Source organism: Anthonomus grandis, chromosome 16 (genome assembly GCF_022605725.1).
Source record: "Anthonomus grandis grandis chromosome 16, icAntGran1.3, whole genome shotgun sequence".
Taxonomy (NCBI): domain Eukaryota; kingdom Metazoa; phylum Arthropoda; class Insecta; order Coleoptera; family Curculionidae; genus Anthonomus; species Anthonomus grandis.
The window spans coordinates 7,650,246-7,670,698 of NC_065561.1; the positions used below are offsets into that span (position 1 = coordinate 7,650,246).

Genomic DNA, 20,453 nt, shown 5'->3' on the forward strand with positions numbered 1-20,453 from the left:
TTTTAAATCGATCGATTCGTTTTCGAGAAAATTAGAAAAATCTTTGGAACGGAAACTACCAACATAAATAGTAATTCCGAAGATTAGACGTGGAAAGAACTAAATAACAACCTGCTTTTTGGTCCGCATTCTTTTCATACACAACACAGATATGGGCGAGCTGTATTTATTGTTATACCTGCTTAGTTATCTATAGTTGCTAAGGAAAATGAAGAATTTATTTTGCCGTCAGTTACATTTGTGACTGTCTTGGAATAGTGAAAATATATTTGTTGAATTAAAGATTTTACTTCTAAAATGGTTTACACACTAGCCGAAAGAGTGGATATTATTCTAATTTATGGTGCCCAAAATCAATGTGCTCGGCAAACTGCCGTCACGTTTAACGCCAAACATCCGGAGAAGATAACTTCGCATAGGTATGTTTTGGACCTTGTCGTTGAAGTTGAAGTTTTGGGTCATTTTGGAATAAATCCTAATACTTCATTACGCAAAATTGTTGCTGCCACTGGTATTTCATTGGGCTCTGTTCACACAGTTACCAAACTTCATAAATTTCATCCATTCAAAATGAAAATATTGCAAGAGTTAACCGAAGACGATTTCGATAGGCGAGTTGAGTTTTGTGAAAAAATGACTGAAGCGATTAATGATAATACTATTCATGTAAAGAATATCTGCTTCAGCGATGAATGCACAATTTATCTAAATGGATTTGTTAATAAGCATAACTGTAGATATTGGAGTAATGAAAATCCTCATGCATTTGTAGAAGGGCATACCCAGTACCCTCAAAAAATGAATGTATGGGCAGGCATTTTAGGAAATAAAGTGATTGGGCCATTATTTATTAACGGAAATTTAAATGGAGACATTTATTTGGATATGTTGGAAAATACCATCAATCCGCTTATCACTGAATCTACTGAAAATCAAATCGATGATGTTGGAAACACTATACTTGATGAGGCTGAAATATATTTCTAGCAAGACGGCGCTCCTCCTCACTATGTTCTTCTCGTTCGGCAATGGCTAGACGACGAGTTTCCAGATAAATGGATAGGACGAAGGGGACCTATAGAATGGCCTGCTAGATCTCCTAATATAACGCTGTTAGACTTTTTTCTATGGGGTCATTTGAAATCCATTGTGTTTACTCCCCAACCTGAAAGTTTGGATGAACTTCGTCAACGCATCATCGCCTATATCATTGTTTGGCCAAAAACGGGCAACATTTTAAACACTTATTGAAATAAAAACTGATATTTTCATGTTTTTGTTTTCTATTTGAACAAATTAAGATAAACAAAGATTTTTCTAATTTTCTCGAAAGCGAATCGACCGAGTTAAAAAAATCAAACGTCAAAATAAAAGACTTCGAAAGACCTTTTAAACAAGCTATTACTCGATACCCCTTGCCATTTAAAATTTTTAAGGGGATGACCCTGGGGGGCAATGGGTGAAAAAGGGTGAAGTAATTTTAGGTTAGAAAGTTGTCCCCTTGACAAACCTTTTGACGTATTTCGGTTTTTTTTTTTAAACAGTGGTTTTCGATAAATCCGTGGTGGGAAGTTTCCAAATGAACACCCTGTATATGTATGTGCAATATGTATAAACGACCCTCAAAATGAGTTGGAGGTAAGTTTGCTCATATTTATCTTAAAGCCACATATGGATTCAAGCAGTATTACGTTTCAACAACCAATACTTTACTCAAAAACGGTTTTTGCGTTTATTATTAGCAGCACAAGACGTGTTCATAATTTTATCTTTTTTTACGACTTTATAATTGATAATTATTTACTAAAGCTGTCTCGTTCGATTAATATTGAAAAAAAAATTCTGTAGCAAAAGCTGAGTTTTGCTGCATATCAAAAACGGATACCTCTGAAACGGAAGGTTTCAAAGCAAATGCAGTTTAAATATTGTGCAGATTGTAATGTTTAACATTACGATCTGTACTATAGGTGAATGAATATGTAAAAGGGCACTTTTAGTATGTATAATATAGATAATTTTAAAATACATACAATACATGAAAAGTTAGGCGTCGAAGAGGTGAAAAGCAGTTTTTTATAATTTCCCGTTAAATGAGAAGTTCTTATCGACGCAGAGTGTTTAAGGTTGATCAGCCATTTGCTATATCGTACATTCAAGAGCTGTAACCTTATTGATTTATTATGTATGATACATCGATACTCCAGCGAGTATATTATTGTTGCTTTTAGAGGCCAATATCAATATTCTCCCAAAGGCTTCACGTTCGCCCATCGAACACATTTGGAATGTGAGGGTTAGAAGGGATGATAACACCCTCCAATGAACTCATATTACGTGGAGTAACTTCCAGATTGCACAATTTACGCGTAAATACTAGTCGAAATTAAGTTTTTCAACTAAAGGTTATAAAATAATTTTTGGGCAGTTATATTTGAGTTATCGTTAATCCTCCTAACCAATTTTAAATAAGATCCTTACAATTAAGATCCTTAAATTAAAAAGAAATTTTTAGAAAAATATCTTGATAGAAGAAAAAATATCAAATATTATGATTAATTCATTTGTGGGATCAGAACTTTTTAAATTTCTTTCTTTTTAAAACTTTTTTTGCCTAATTTAAATTAATGAGATAAATTATTAATTTAAATGGAAAAAACAAGTATATTAATACATTTCTAGATTCTACGTAAAAATTTAAATACTATACTATTATATGTATGTTGATTCTTGTTTAATATTTAGTGAAAATCAAATAAATGTATTTTATTCCTCTTTTTTTTTGAAACATTGAAGGGTATTTTTAAAAGTTGGTGCTAAACTGTAACCTGGTATAATACGGTGGTATAACTCAGACAAAAATATGATGTACCGCAATTTGTCAGAATATCAATAAATAATCAGATATTAGGACAGGTAATATGGTAGGTATAGTCTTAAGACTGTCAATGTTAATTTTAGTGTATTTTAAATAGTTTTTTCAATAATTGAGTTAAAGTAAGAAGTGTAGGTTTTTTGATAAGAAAATTTCTGATAAAAATCAGTATGGTTGTTGCTTCCAATATACCGTTTCTCATTTTCAAAAAAGTGCAAACAACTTGTCTATATGCATTAATACCATTACGATCAATTAACATTATATTTCGTTAACAATATTTGGGTAGAAAAGAAGATACACTTAACAGAAGTAAATAAAAATTAAGCATTTTTTGAATATTTAGATTGGAATTATTGAGGCTTAATTAAAGACTTGATGTGAAAAATTTATTAGTAATTTAAATGGAATTTTTTTTTTATATAGAGAACTTATTAGTTAAATATTATATTTTTTACACTTAAACTGTGCAAGTAACTTTCCAATATATTCTGTGAATTAAGTGATATATTTTAATTGAATTATATTTAGAATCTTTATATAATTTAAACAAATATTTTTATTATAAAAGGCCGATTGATAATATTTTTCAATTTTTTAAAATAATTCTATATATCGCAAAAAATCTGCGTACAACATTACCAGACCTGTCGATATTGGCAGATCAATATTAAAGCTGAATGTAAAGATATATCTAAATTCCTCTGAAGAAAGTAAGAGCTCTTGTACTTGTAAAATTAGAGTACCCTTTTAATTTAAAAAAATAATCAAATCTAAATGATGAAAATTCATATACGTTAATGGTACCACTAAAGGCAAACATTTATTTTTCAGTGACTTTCTTAATTAATACTTACTTAAATTTACGAAAGCGATCCAATACATAACCACAGCAGACCGATCCGACCATGCCAGCAACAGTAATTACTAATCCTATTCGTCCAGCATCTTGATCATGCCCCTAAAATAGTTTCAAAGGTTTCAAAAAATTTTTTACAAAGAAAAAAATCAATAATTGAACCATTCCTTACCACATAATACTTTGAAATTATTTCACTTAATAAAGTGGAAATGGCGTAAAAGACTCCAACATTTATCCCATAAGCAACCAGAAGTAACATAAAACTTCGATTCTTAATCAAGTTCTTTAAAGATTGCATAAAGCTCACTTCGTCCTTTTCTTCTTGTTGTGCAGAATAAGATGGGGGAGTTGGAGGTCCGTTCTTAAAGACTATTAAAACCAGCATAATATTAACGATAATATTAAATCAAAAATATTATTACATTAACTTACAAATTAGAACAAGAACCAAAATAATAGATGTAAGTACAGCTACGCCAATAAAAAGAATATAAAGTTGCTTAGTGATTTCATCTGGATCCCCTCCGGTAACTATCATTGGGGGAATTACAAATCCCAACGCAATACCGATCTATAAGAAATATTTTTTATGTAAAACAAGATTCTTTTTTATAGAAAAAATTAAAGAAAAAAAGGTCCTAAACAGATATTAACGACCTGATAGTCCTACTAACCTTTGGTGTGATGCTCAAATTACGAGACAGTTTTACCACTAATCAAAACTCTTTATTTTTACTCTCGACACGTGTTTCGCTAACGATGTTAGCATCTTCGGGAGAAGATTAAAACTGTTTTCTAGTTATCATCGTTAGCGAAACACGTGTCGAGAGTAAAAATAAAGAGTTTTGGTTAATGGTAAAACTGTCTCGTAATTTTATTAATGGTCTATTTGATTATTTTGGCTCACAGCTTGAGAATCAAAAAAATTTAGATTAGTCGCATCTAGATTTTTTAAAGTATGATAGATTTAAAAAAAATTCTTAACTAATTTAAAATATTCTGACTTGGTTAAAGAGTTTTTTCACGACTTTTAAGAGACTCTGTGCATTAAAATCTCAAACTTTTTAAGTAAGTCCTGAATAATTATTATTTAAGCACTATTATATTATCACACGATTTATCAGCGCAAAATGCATGGGAATTTACATTCATTTGAATCTAGAATCTGTTTCTAAACTGGAAATTCGAAACTTGCTTATAATGTAAATTAAGCAACGTAAGTATATGAAAGTCTCTGAAGTACTGCCTACAACAATCTCTATACCCCAGGCCAACCATGGTTCTGATACTTCTCTGTTGAAGGTTAGAGATTTCCTGTGCATGGCTTCAGAATCGCATAGCATACATTTGCAGAAAAATAACCATGGTATCTAGACAAAATCAGGGCAACTTAAGGATCTTATCGTAAAAAATATTCTACTTAGCTTGCCTAAAAGGTTATTTACAAGTTCTTTCCATGTAAATTTTGCAATCACAGTCATTCCTAGAATTCTTGTGTGTGAGACCACACCTGCTATTTTAAGTGAATTTCTTTATTCTAAAGCTTAACTTGTTGGTCTTTGATACATTTAAGGAAAGTCTATTGGCCAAACTAAGCCCATTCCTATCCCATTCTAAATCTAAAACCAACCAAATCTAAAGCCATTCATGAATATTTTTATTGCTATCGCCTATTATGTATGACGCGGGATCAGAAGCGGAGTACTGGATACATTACTATAACATCGGCACAAAGGATAGGTCTTAAATGTTGAACATGGAAAACCAGTAGAGTATATGAGGAAGAGGCGGAGAACCAAGGACAGAACTATTCAAGGACTCAATTATTCTCACACCATTGACATCTCACTGATAGTTGAAATTTCTGGATAAGGATCCTATCAAATTATTTAGTGAGGTTATACGAAGATCGTTAATGAGCCTTAATGAAGATGTGTTTACGAGGTAATTTTCTATTTGGACATCTTCGCAGGTATTGCTGTACTGTTGCATTTTCATTTCCATTGCATAAACCAAAAACGAAGTCACTAAATAACTCCATTTTCAAATGTTTAGTCAGACTGATAGAAACACGTGATATAAACGGTAATATACCGTATTGTATTTATACTAAAGAATTATCTGTAATATTTTAAATACATGTACTAATCTACGAACCAGACCAATTCCAACAAAAATGCAATCATGCCATATTAACATTCGACACTAGAGAATTACTACTAAAATTAACAATAATGAAAATTTTAACTAATTCATATTATTTTTTTACTCGAAAACCTATCATCATCCGATAAAAAGGGCAGGGAATCACAAGGAATCAAATTTCATATAAAATTTCTCAAGTAATAAAAAACTTATGACTAAAAGACTTTATTTTCTTAAAAGTTTATTTTCTAGTTAGTTTAGTCTAGTTTAGTTTATTTTCTTAAAACTTTAAAAGCCTGAGTTTCGAAAACGACGCGTTTTTCGAATCGTTTTCTTATTCAAAATCTAATAAGATATGAAGGCTTTGAAATTTAACTTTAGGTTCATGTTTTAGTAAAATGAGTACCTTTTAATAATCAGCTAATTATGGTTAATATTTGCTTTTACCTTAGTTTCACCTAAACCTAAAATATATTAACCTGATTGCCAAAAACTCCAATACTGCATGCAGAGGACACTTGATCCGGGCCAAACCAAACTGCAGCTAATCTTGCTGGTACCGAAAGGACGAAGACTTGGGACAGGGCTACCACGGTTTGTCCGGCAAAACTCACTAACCATCTATCTGGACTTACTGAGGCTACTTTTATCCATGCTCCTAGACACGTTCCTAGAATTCCTATTGTAATTGCAAGTCTTAAGCCCTGAAATGATCGAATGGTTTAAATTAGTTATAAAAAATGTTTAAGAGCATAACTATTATTTGGTGTTCAAATCATTTAAAGTTTATATAGGGCGTCTGATAATTAGTGGTACATCGAAAAATCTCAGCATCTTTGTGTAAAAATATTACGTTTTATTATATCATATTTTTTATGTCCAAAAGTCATCTTTGTTTTTTTTAATAACCTCGAAAAAGTTAAAAATGTTTCTACAAAATTTGGTAAGTCTAATCTTAGTTAAGTTTTAATAAGGAATGTAAAGGGAGCTGTCTATGCCATTTTTTCTAATTTCAAGTTTCGCATATGCATTAGATCTAAATTATTGTTATGGCTTTTAAAATTATATATTGCACAATAGCTCTGGTTCAAAAATATTGGTTACGCTTTACAACTAAACTTTTACCTCAAAGTTCAAGTTCAAACTTTAAAATAATATAAGCCGGGGAAGAGAGGTTTGTTAGTTGGTTTTCCTCGGTAAGTAATGGTTTCGATAATTTACGAGAAATAATTAAATTAACAAATTTGCATGTCACAAAATATTTTTTAATAAAATAATTCGTACTATGAACAACTTTAGGATACAACTATGGGTAATTGCTTGTCCCTACTTCTAGCAGAGTTTTTCATTAACTGTTTTGAGTTAAATGTAAAAAATATATTACAATATTTTTCACAATTTTGGTTAAGATATGTTGATGATGTGTTTGCCGTGTTGGACAAAAAGCAAATGCAATATTGATCATACAGGGTGTTTCGGGAGGAAAGAGAAATATTTTGGTCAAAATAAGATAAATTAACCCATATGGTTTAATCCGATTCTTAACCGTTTCTGAAATAATCAGCTCTAAAGTTTTTTTTGTAAATTTTTGTAATAATTACGTTCTCTGTATTTCTAACTCTCGTTGAAGGTGTTTCATCATTATTTGTTAATACCTATTTTAATTGACTAGTAGTTTTGACAAGCTTGGTTGTCAGTTTGATTGATTCTGAGCGTTTTAATTTGAAAAGACCAAAGTTTCCATTACGTAATACCTTACATATTCACCCATAGGGAGTATGCTGACATGATGTATACCGACATCGTTTTCCAAATCGAAGAGTTTCTAATCGAACAGTTTTTCAGGCAGTTTTTGCAAATGCTCAGGAAACAGGAATGTTTCCAAGCGTAAGAATTAATTCTGAACAAGAGGCGGGACTAAACGTGCAAAATGAAGAAAATGTTTTGGATATGGCTAAAGAGAACCTGGGTGTTACGAAATGCGGATTATAAAAGAACTTAGATTAGCATCACATATGGACGTTTGGAAGATACTTAGGAAAAATGGTTTTAAGCCTTCCCATATTCAACCGGTTCAACATCTTCAAGAGGGTGATTCTGGCTCAAGGGTTCAATTTTGTGAATGGATCCAACAAAATTGAGGCCTAGGGTCCGGTAAAGTTAAAGGAACGTCTAAAAACCGATTTTTTAAAAAAATTTAATATAGAATGTTGAGTGTGGTAAAAATATTGAAAAAATAGTGGATAGATGGAAAAAATACAAAACTTTGGAAATTATGAAGGTTTTTTTACATACGTTAAATACGTAATTATTGTCGGCTTGCACAAGGTTTTTTAGCTCTTGATTTTGTTATAATTAAAAAATATATACAGGGTGTCCCGGTTCATGTGAGAAATCTCTCGGATCCAGGTAGAACATCGAAAAATAATACCGAACCTTCCTATAAAAAAAATACCTACTACTTAGGGCCTTCTTTACGAAGATACAGCCTCCTAAAGGACGCTGTCAGATATTGGTTTTTCATAAGTTACTTTTAAACTACCCGGTAGAATTTAATAAAAATTTTAGGTGATGAACACTATTAGGGACCTGTTAAAATGACATCTTTAAAATACATTTACCTTATTTACTTTACCAGGGGCGGACTAGGTTGTACACTTTAATGCGTATATTTTTAACACTCTGTATGTTAAAGTATAAAAAAAATAAATTTGGATACCTTGAACCCTAGGCTAAAAAAAAGGTACTCTTGTTTATTATCGATAAAATGAACCGTTTTGGAGAAAAAAAATAATAAACGAGTCAATGTTTTTTTTTGAATTTTTTTTAAATGAGATAAGTACGCCAGTTATTCAAAGACCAGAAAATTTCAATGTATGTCATTTAATTTAAAAAAATACATGTTCCTAAAAATACAGTGGTATCCTAAAAAATACTTTTACAAAATATTTCTTATTTATTATACGTTTATTTCTTTTTTGTTATTCTTAAGATAAAAACTAAACATAAAAAAACTAAAAAAATAATATAAACCAATTGTATTGTACCTGACTTATTTATTGGAACTTTTGCATTTTTGAACGCATTATTGTTATAAACGTTGCTATACTCCAAATTTAGCAAATGCCTATCATTTAAACCTAATCTTTGTCAACATATTCATCCTTTATTTCATAATATTTTTTTAATTTTTGTATTTTTTGGTAACTTCTAATTTAAATTACGTTAAAATATGGAGTTTACTTATATTGAGTACGCAGATAGGCATCTTATGTATGGTCTGGCGTCTTGCAATGCATTGGAAGCAAAATGATTGTACGAAGAAAGATTTCCCAATCGCATTATTCCGGATCAGAAAACATTTCAACGTGTTGATCAACGTCTAAGGAAAACTGGTAGGTTTCTGTTTTCCACTTAATGAGGTAATACTATTAAATTTCCTTAATGCAATTCTACAAAACACCATTAGATTTTTATCTATGGGGTCACCTCAAAACCTTGGTGTATTCCACCTCAGTCGATACTCGGGAAGAACTGCTCCAAAGAATTACATTTTATTGTGATAATATAAAAAACAATCTTGGGTTATTGTGGCGAGTGCAGCAGTCCTCGATTCGTTGTGCCCGCGAATGTGTTAGAGTTCACGGAGCCCATGTCGAACCTACTTATAAAGTTTTTAATAATTAATTGTTTATTGCTCGTATTGAAGAATTTGCCTTTTGTTTACATATTTGGTTTTTGGCATTTTTTTGTAAGTTGTTTTTTTCTTTATTTTAATTTAAAAACATACACTCATCATAGGTTTTTTTAAATTATTTTGTAAAAGTGTTTTTTAGGACACCACTGTATTTTTAGCAACATGTATTATTTTAAATTGAATAACTTACATCGAAATTTCTCTGTTCTTCAAATAACTAGCGTACTTATCTCATTTAAAAAAAATAAAAAAAAACATTGGCTCATTTATTATTTTTTTTCTCCAAAACGGTTCATTTTATCGATAATGAACAAGAGTACCTTTTTTTTAGCCTAGGGTTCAAGGTTTCCAAACTTATTTTTTTTAGAGTTTAACATACAGGGTGTTAAAAAAATACGCATTATAGTGTACAACCTAGTCCGCCCCTGGTAAAGTAAACAAGCTAAATGTATTTTAAGGATGTCATTTTAAGAGGTCCCTAATAGTGTTCATCACCTAAAATTTTTATTAAATTCTACCGGGTAGTTTAAAAGTAATTTATGAAAAACCAATTTCCAGTAGCGTCCTTTAAGAGGCTGTATCTTCGTAAAGAAGGCCTGTAGGAATTTTTTTTATAGGAACGTTCGGTATTATTTTTCGATGTTCTACCTGAATCCGAGAGATTTCCCACATGAACCGGGACACTCTGTATATTGGGGCAAGTTTGGAACTTTTTGGGGGCTATAATTGTAAATTTATAGCATTTTTTATCGCTTTGTACCCATTTTAATTACATATTTTGTAATTTACACACAAAAAAAATAAAACAACAACCTTATTGACAAAAATGACAGTGGCTTCACTATGGCCCCAGTAGTATTTTTTGGTTTTGTCTGGAACACTTTTTAGTTAGATGGGTTGGCTGTGGACTCAATTTTAGGTAATAAAGGCATAATATAGTTAGATTTTACATTACATGAACAAAACACATTTATTAGGTGTTGAAAAATAAATATTATTTAAATTATTTGATATTTTATGTAATTTTATATATTATAAGTATAAATTTTGAAAAAAAAACATAATTTAAGATATTTAATTATTAGTAGGTAAATAATAACGTTAAGGTTTAATGTAAATTAATTATAGTCAAAACAATAAATATCGACACCTCATAGGCCAAATGGCGTAACCCACAAAATAGCCGAAATTAAGTTAAGTACATATTTCGATTCTTCTCCGAAAAATACATTATCTGGCCAAATGATATAACCCACAAGAAAAACTAAATTATCGAAAAACCTGAAAAACATAAAATCTCCATGTTTGGAGTAACCGTTTTAAAGAGTGGCCAGTTGATGTATTCCCCAAGTGTAACCCTATTTCTTAAAGAATTGACCTAACATGAACAAGGCCAAATGCAGTAATCCATATTATTCACAAATAGGGTAAAAAAAAATGCGCAAAATTGTCAGGAGCCATATAACGTAACACACACATGCTCACATGTATATTAGCGTAAGAACTCAAGGAGTGATTTGTGTTTGTTGTTTTGCTGATATTTTTAATTTTTCTAAAAAAGTGTCAGACTAATTTATAATAAAAGAGTGAATTTGTCAATAATTATCATAAGGTAAGTTGATAATAATATTATGATATTATTATAAATAGGCCAGTATTCGGACGATGCCGGTAAAATCAATTCACAGGTTGATTGAAACCTTCGCTTGTGAGTTGATTTTTTATTATCTCTAATAAAAGGCATTTAAGTTAGTATTATAATAGCACTAAAATGCGTATATTAATTACTACTAATTAGTGTAAAAGGACATTTTTTCACTAAAAAGTGAAATATTATAAAGTTGGGTTAGGATAATAGTTGCTTGCATAGATAGTAAAGATAAATAATAGAATATTGCAAGGGAGCATAGACAGACAATTTTGATTTTAAAATGATAAGTTTTGTTTATCTCGGTTGTTTTAAAGTAAAAAATTGAATAATATGAAATTGTTTAATTTTTTAGAGCCATAATAATGATGACAAGCTCTTGAAGTAAAAAAATTTTAGCTCTTGCTTTGGAGCGGAATATACTAATTGAGAATGACGCCATCCAGAAGGCAACACAAAGTTTCGCTTCTTTAGTAGATTCAGATGCCAATCAAAAAGAGCAAGAAGCACATGGAAATGTTGAAGACAGTGGCATAAACAAATATATTTTGCATCACCTTACTCCAGTAGAACCATTTTACTGTATGACACCTGATCAAGAACTAACAGATATTTTGACAAACAACATAAAAGAACCCGGAAGTTGTGAAATACTAGCTGATAAAATAATTTCTGGTAGTAGTTTTTTTTATTGGCTTAATGCTATTTTCAATTAATTCTAAAATTTTAGATTTTATTCCATCCACAGACGCATTACCCGACATTGCCTGTGAATATGTAATTTTTACAACTGAACCACACATAGAGTCTATTCCTAATGATTTTTATTTTCAAATTCAGGAGAAGATTAACTCTGAAGAGGAACCAGAAATATCGGGCAATAATATCAATCAAAATGGGTTGGCAGACATCACTGAAGCCCATACTCAGCAGATTCCCACACTGGTAGTAGAAGAAGAAATAGTTGGTGAAGCTGGTGTTAAAAAGAAGAAAACGAGTAGTTTTAGAGATATACACAAAAAGCTGCGTCTTTCGGAAAACCAATATCTACAACGAAATAAAAAAGTAGTAAGAGAGAAACAAATAAGAAAGAAAGAAAGAAAGAAAGAAAGAAAGAAAGAAAGAAAGAAAGAAAGAAAGAAAGAAAGAAAGAAAGAAAGAAAGAAAGAAAATGTGCTATATTACGTAAGAATAATCTTGTGTACAAGCATCCTACAAGCTAAAAAAACAAAACACAAATACAATTTCAAAAATTGACAAAACAATGAACAAAATTAAACACAAGAAGACAAATCTTTTTGAACATACTTAAATTAAAGATAACTAAATAAAACAATCAATTACTAAATAAAGGTAAACTTGTTGACACAACTAGAGAAGAAAAAAGGAAAAAAAAGAAAACTTTCCAACATGTCCAAGGTTAAAACCTATCATTAAAAAAGTCATCCAGGTTATAATATGCCTTAGCCAATAAAAGCGACTTTAATTCTCTTTTAAATTTCTTACCATCCGATATATGTCTAACACACAGAGGAACATGATTGTAATTTTTTTTACTTATGTAAATTAAAGAGTTTTTGGTAAGGGAAGACGTAGGAATAGGTAGGGGAACATCATTTACACGACGAGTCAAATGGCCAGTGCCAGAGGGTAGTTTGGGAATTTTGTGAATAAGAGCAGCTGTTTCTAAGATAAAGAGTGAAAAAAGAGTTAGGATTTTTTCAGAAATGAAGAGGGGTTTGCAAGAATCTCTTAACTTAGCAGAACACAGGTATCTAACTGCTTTTTTTTGAATAACAAAGATAATGTTAAGTAGCCCCTTATTGGTTAAACCCCAAAAAGGCAAGCCATACCGAATATGAGATTCAATAAGTGAAAAGTACACTGAACGTGCAACCAACCCTCCCAGCTCTTGTTTTGCCATTCTTACTGCGAAACATCCAGAAGATAATTTCCCAGCTAAATGTAAAATATGATCTTCAAACCGAAGGCGACCATCAATGGTAATTCCTAGGAACTTGCAACACTCTTTATTCTGCAAGAGGAAATTTTCGTCAAACATCAGACCCTGAACATCACACTTAAACCCCATAATAGACGTCTTTCTTACATTAAACACGAGCCTGTTGGAAGCACACCACCCTGATAAAATCTGAAGGTCTTCAAGGATACAAGTCTTAATATAGTCAGAATTTTTATGGCTCCATAGTATGGTGGTATCATCAGCAAACTGAACCACCTTGCCCTGCAGTTTCAATGAACTCAAGTCATCCACATACAGTAAAAATAACAATGGTCCCAACACTGAACCCTGGGGAACGCCGCATTTTAGGGATCTAGAAGCAGACAAACGCCCAGACACTGAAACCTTCTGAGTACGATTTGATAGATAGGACTCAAGCCATCGCAACGCTACGCCTCTAAAACCATATTTATCGAGCTTAGATAACAGTATTCCATGATCCACACAGTCAAATGCTTTGGATAGATCACAAAACACTGCCGCCGATGACTCTCCAGAATTCAAGGACACATAGACGCTCTCCAAAAAGCTAAAAACAGCATCATGAGTCCCTTTACCGGCTTGAAATCCAAACTGATTTGCAGACAAAATGCCATTATGATGTAAAAAGGACAAAATTCTGCTTTTTGTAAGTTTTTCAACTATCTTAGAGAGGGTAGACAAAATAGAAATGGGACGGAAATTACAAGGCTGATCCAAATCTCCACCCTTATAAAGAGGGATAACCACTGCCTCTTTTAAACATGAAGGAAAAATGCCATTATGTAAAGAATTGTTTATGGCAGAAACTAAAGCATTTAAGCATAAAAGAAAATCCTTGCCAAAACAAAAAATGCCAACATAAATGTGCCACAATTTTTACAGAAGATCAAAGACAGGCAATATTTAATCATTTCTACAGTTTTACAAGTGAAGAGGAACAGAAAAATTTTATGTTATCATGCGTTAAAAGGGTTCCAATAAAGCGCCGCTATAGTGCTACTGGTGAAGAAAGCCGCTGAAAATGTTTAAAGGCCTACTATTTACCGCTAAATGGTGAACAGAAACAAGTATGTCAACAATTTTTGTTGGCTACTCTTTGTGTTTCCCAAAGAAGACTAATGTATTTGGATGAAAATAAAACTGATATGAATACTCCAAAACCTGAGGGCCGCGGTAAGTTTGAACCCAAAAATAAAACTCCTAGTAACGTTGTTGATTATTTACGCCATTTTTTAACTACATTACCGGCTGTTCCCTCGCATTATTGTCGGGGAAAAACTACAAAACGTTACTTACCATAAGAGTTTAAAAATGTAGCCACTTTGTATAAAATCTATAAACAGAACTGCTCAGAAAGTCATCAACAATCGGTTAAAGAAAAATTCTTTAGAGATTTTTTTAAAAGAAAATATAATATAGGATTTCATCTGCCTAAAAAAGACAAATGCTCATTTTGTGAGTCCCAAGCAAAAGGAGAAATCAACAATGATGCACTTACTTTGCATTTACGAGAAAAAGAAAACTCTTATAAACTCCATCTTAAAGAACAACAACGAGCCAAAACCAATCTAAATTTTGTATGCGCTAGCTTTGACTTACAAAAAGTTCTCAATACTCCCCATGGAGCCAGTATGCTCCTCTATTATTCGCGAAAATATTCCTTCTATAATGAAACGTTTTATGAGTCCGGCACTAAAAACGTTTATTGTTTTCTTTGGGGTGAAGAGGATGGTAAGATAGGAGCGAATGAAATTTGCACAATAATGGAGATGTATCTTCAACAAGTGGATGCTCGAAAAACTATAACGGAAGTGGCCTTGTTTTGTGATTCTTGTCCAGGGCAGAATAAAAATCACCAACTGTTAAGTTGCATTGCTTGGTTTATTAGATCTGTTTCAGTTAATATTTAACAAATATCCCTTACCTTTCTTTTACCAGGTCACACCTATATGCCTGTTGATTCTGTCCATGCTTCTATAGAAACGGCTATAAAAAGAAAGACAATTTGGGCTCCATCGGAATGGCCTACTATTATTCGTAATGCACGAAACGCAAAGCCATACGAAGTTATAAAGCTTGTATTTTCGAGTTTTAAAGACTTTAAAACATTTCACAAAAATATTTACCCTGAATCTCTCAAGAAAACTGATTCAGGAAAACAGATTAAATTTAAAAGTATTCGAAGAATTGTGTTTGCCAAAGACTGTGATCAAATAAAAGTCTTCTACACATTTGAGGAAACTGAAGAGCATCAGTTACTAACTGTACCAAAAAAGAATCAACTCACAAGGCACTCCAAACAAGTAAAGCCATCTCAATTATACCAAAGTAAACTTTCAGTTTCGGAACAGAAATATAAGGTTCTAGAAAACCTTGTTAAAAAGACAATAAAAAAAAATTAAAGTTTTTTTTTGTATTTGCGCAGGTATTACCTTCATACTTAAAAAAATTATAAAATAGAAGTTTTTTATTTAGAGGACATTATTATTTTCATTACAACCAAAAAGCGTATCCCCCCAATAAAGAGTTTATAACAATAATGTTCTTAACTTTTTGATAAGCCAAATAATGTAACCCGCATTTTTTTTAATATTGTTAATTTTTTATTTATTAATATTAGTTTTATTAGGATTTGCTTTATAAAACTTTTTCTTAACAAAATTAGCAACAAAAATCTAAAATTTTACTATTAAAAATAATTATAATCAAAGATTTATTAAGTTTTTTGACCCTCCTGTAAAATATAACTTTTGTGGGTTACGCCATTTGGCCTATGAGGTGTCGATATCTTTAAATTCATTATAAGCATTAGGAATAGGAATAAGGCATAGGAATTATAGGCACAAACACGGGGCTGCCTTGTGTTTGTGCCTATAATTTCCATTTTCTAACTATTATCCCATTCCCTAAGTAGGGCTCAAACGACTACCTAACCCACTATTTAGCGCCAACCCAAGGTTTCAATCTCTTTTTGCAATCTTCAAATGTAAATCCTTCAAATGTAATCCTAAGTTACAGAATTTTGTTACTTAAGGCTTTAAATTTAAATTAATAGCATATAATAATGGTCAACGTGATGCCTAGACGCAAATAGAGTGTAGTTAAGCCGAGTGTAATTGTGAGTTATACGTAAGTAGAAAATCCTTTATAATTTTTAAAATTTTGCATTTTTTTACTTCATCCTCACTTTTTTAGCAATAAAATGTTCACTCAACTCAACATTCTATGAAAAAATTTTCAAAAAATTTTGACCAGATGCCTACATAAATACATTTTATTTAGCGATGAAGCTCATTGTACCCGCAATGGAATTAATAACCGACACAATGAACATCGGTGGACAAAAGAAAATCCTCATGGCACATTTGAACGAAACTTTCAACATTGATTCAGTGTTAAAGTGTGGTGTGGAATGCTGAACGACCAGTTGTATTAGATGGGCGTCTTACTGGAGAAGGAGATTTACGCTTTTTGGAAGACCATTTATTACACATGTTGCATGATGTTCCGCTAATTGTTCACCAAATGTATTTTGTACCTAATTGACACCGAATGTATTTTCAACACGATGGAGCCCCGCCTCATTTTAGTCGCCGAGTGCGTAGTTTCTTAGACAATCGTTTTCCTGATCGTTGGATTAACAGAGCCTCAAGTTTGGCCATCGAGGTCACCATACTTAAATCCACTGGATTATCGCCTCTGGGGTGGATGAAAGCTCTAGTGTACGAAACACCAGTAGAAGGCGTAGAGGGACTCCACAATCAGATTTTGAATGCTTCAAATATTATTAAAAACAATCCCCAAGCAATTAAACCTGCAACACGAGCGCTTAACAAACATGTTGCAGCTTGCCTTGAAGTTGGTGGGGGTATTTTCAAAAACATTTTAAATTAGTGGAATTTTGTTTCTACTATTATTTGTTTGTGTTGCTTTTAAAATAAAAAATCTTATAAAAAATTTTCAGAAACGGTTGAGAATCTGATTAAAATATATGGGTTAATTTATCTTATTTTGACCTTCTGAACATGTTCCAAAAATATTTCCCTTTCCTCCCGAAACACCCTGTATTATAGAAAAAGAGAACTGTTTTTAATGCAATAAGTTTATCTTCGAATTTAAAACAAATAACCAACTTTTATTCTTAGATATTCTTGTCATCAAAAATAATAATTAGATAGAATTTGGTGTTTTTAGAAAAGAAACAAATAAGGTTAATCTTAAAAAGTCTACCACATTTCAGAAAGATGAAAATAAGCAAACTTTCGTTGCAATACTATATGATCCTATCTTGACAAAAGACTTTGATATGGTTTTTAAGTATTTAGGTCTTAGAATTTTCTTGTTCCGAAAAGTTCGGCCAAGTTCATTAAAAGATAAAATAAAAGACCAATGAAAAGTCCGAGATCTTTGAAATTCATTGTAGAGATTATGATAAGAAATACATAAGAGTAAACAAGAAAATCAATTAATGGCAGATCTAAAGAACATGTGTGATGTGAACATGAAAATAATGTGAAATAAGGAAGGATTGAAAAGCCAAGTTTCGCTAAACATGTTTTAAATACTGGCCACTTTGTATGAATAGATCATTTAAAATGAGTAAAACCAGTTAGTAATAATCGAAATTTACATGCATACTAACATGTCAAGAGTAAAATAAAGAGATTTTAATAATAAGTGACATAGATGTTCAAATCGGTTTTCATTCAATGCACTTAAGAGTTCTATGACTAAAAAACATTCTATTTGAAAAAAAAATCAGTTCGGCTTGTAGTATGCGTACAGCATCTGAAATGTTCTGCCATCATTCTTTCCTTATATGGAATACGTCTTCAGTGTTGATAATGGGAAAGTAAACATAAACCATTTCAACATACCTTCTTACTGATCTGAGATTTAAAAAAATAAAATACAATTGTGTTCTTTACTTTGGTTTAGGATGCTAGGCCTTGAAAAGTATTGTCTGTCAGCAATAGTTATCGGTGTCATGGTAGTTTAAATTTCGTTAATTGCTTAGCAAAGGAATGGTTTATTTAACAGAAACGCACAAAATAATAATTCTACAGTTGATTGGTTAGAGATAACATACGGACACAAATGCGAGTTGCTCGCTTATTCCATAAAAAATTTCCCAATTTTCCTGCTATATCCCAAGGGATGCCTAGTAAAATAGAAAAGCAGTCTCGCGAGCTTGGACATGTAATGTATATTAAAAAAGCTGCTGCGAATGCAATAAGTGATGATACCAAATTGGATATTATGCTTGAGTTTAAGGAAAATCCACATACTTCTGATCAAAAAGCAGCGCCAATGTTCGGTGTTAACCATTTATCGATTATTTGAACATTAAAAGAAAATAAAATGTACCCCTATAAATTAATACAAACTCAGGAACTCATGGAAGACGATTTTGATAGGAGAAGGGTTTTTTTGTGAACAAATCATGGCAAAGTTAATAGCAATGAGATCCAATTAGAGCATGTTTTGTTTTCTGATGAGTGGACCTTTACACTTGTCATTTTAATCGACAAAATTGCCGCTATTAGTCTAAAGCAAATCACTGGATGAAAGAACAACATACCCAACAACCTGGAAAAGTAATGTTTGGACTGGAGTTGCTGGAGATCATATCATCGGTTCCTTGCTCGTCGATGGTAATTTGAATGATAATAATTATTTAACACTACTCCAAAAGAATGTCGTGCTACCTTTGACAAACTTATATTCTGATCCAGCAAACCCACAAGTTCCAGCTAATATCATATGATTTCAGCAAAATGGAGCACCACCCCATTACCAAATGAATATCTTGCAGTACCTCAAACGAATATTTTCAAATCGATGGATATGGATACGAGGACTGATGAAAAGGCCAGCACGATCCCCTAATGTACCAACATTAGATTTCTTTTTATGGGGATACGCCAAAAATATTACCTACAAAACTAAACCCCTTGACTTAGCTGACTTAAAAAGACGAATAACGGTTGCAATTAGTTCGGTCATGTCTGAGATGTTGAGTAACATTAGAAAAAGTTTCTATTTAAGATTAGGATGTTGCCAAGACGTTCGTTGCGAACACATTGAACATCTCCTACATTGACATAAATGTTTTTTTGTATTATTTAATTAAGAGATAAACAGTATTACTTATTAGTTTTTGAGTGTGTTGTAACAAATTTATGTAACAAAATAATTTTCTTTGTTTCCAGGGGTAATTATTGCAATAAATCGGAAAACACTTAATATCTCCGAAACAGTTCAAAATTGGTATGGGACATTGTACATGAAATATGCCTAGAATATTTTGAAGAATCCAAAAATTAAGTAATATACAGCATATTGCATTTAAAATAAAAAAGTTTCATATTGGTCACTGTTACATGAAACAACTTTAATAATTTTTTTTTTGTTGAAATAAATAGGCAAGTAAAAATACTAATTGACGTGTCTGAGCATTTTTCGAAAATGTCCCTATTTATTTATTATGGTAAATTTATTCCATTATGCAGATACATTCTGTATATCCCCCCACACAAGCTGATTAAAATCGGGATTCAACGATTAGAAAAAGGGGCATCTAGATAATCTCAAACATTTCAATTGATGTTGGAAATACTGTTCGGATAGTAAATAGGTATTTTCTTATTCAAAAAGTAGTCTATTTTTCTCAAAGAGACCTCTTAATAATAAAAATTCAGAGATTGGAAGGACACAAAGTCAATGGTCTCAGATTATGTTGATTTTTTAAAAAACTATTAGATGTGTTTCATCCTAAGGCATCATCGGATCGGCAAAGCTATTCGTTTAACATCACAAACATTTAAGTTAAAACAAAAAACAAATATATAACAAAAAAAATATAAATTGCTGACGTTCACATTAAATCCGGTTTCAAAACTAAAGTTTCAAAACTAATAATAAAATTTTTTAGTTTTGAAACCGGATTTAATGTGAACGTCAGAAATATATTTTTTTTATTTTTTTGTTTTTTGTTTTAACTTAAATGTTTGTGGTGTTAAACGAATAGCTTTACCGATCTGATAATGCCTTAGGGCGAAACACGTGTAATACTTTTTTAAAAAATAAACATAATCTGAGACCATTGACTTTGTGTCCCTCCAATCTCTAAATTTTTAGGTATTGTCTAATGTCCATGGCATGTTAATTTTGTGAACTTGAAGGCGCCTCTAAGAGTAAAAGTTCGCTTATCCGTAAAAACTA

The 20,453-nt window shown here is 31.6% G+C and overlaps 1 protein-coding gene across 5 annotated transcripts in view; it reads right to left on the reverse strand.

Moving 5' to 3' along the window:
• Window positions 1-20,453, reverse strand: part of LOC126745867 (uncharacterized MFS-type transporter C09D4.1) — a 170,876-nt gene that overhangs the window by 23,378 nt on the left and 127,045 nt on the right. For all 5 annotated transcript variants that reach the window (XM_050453893.1, XM_050453894.1, XM_050453897.1 and 2 more), the window contains exons 3-6: window positions 6,359-6,583; window positions 4,167-4,305; window positions 3,904-4,103; window positions 3,730-3,833 (exon numbers count right to left, since the gene is read on the reverse strand). In XM_050453893.1, the coding sequence (XP_050309850.1) occupies window positions 3,730-3,833; window positions 3,904-4,103; window positions 4,167-4,305; window positions 6,359-6,583 (668 nt within the window). The remainder of the gene's footprint in view (window positions 1-3,729; window positions 3,834-3,903; window positions 4,104-4,166; window positions 4,306-6,358; window positions 6,584-20,453) is intronic.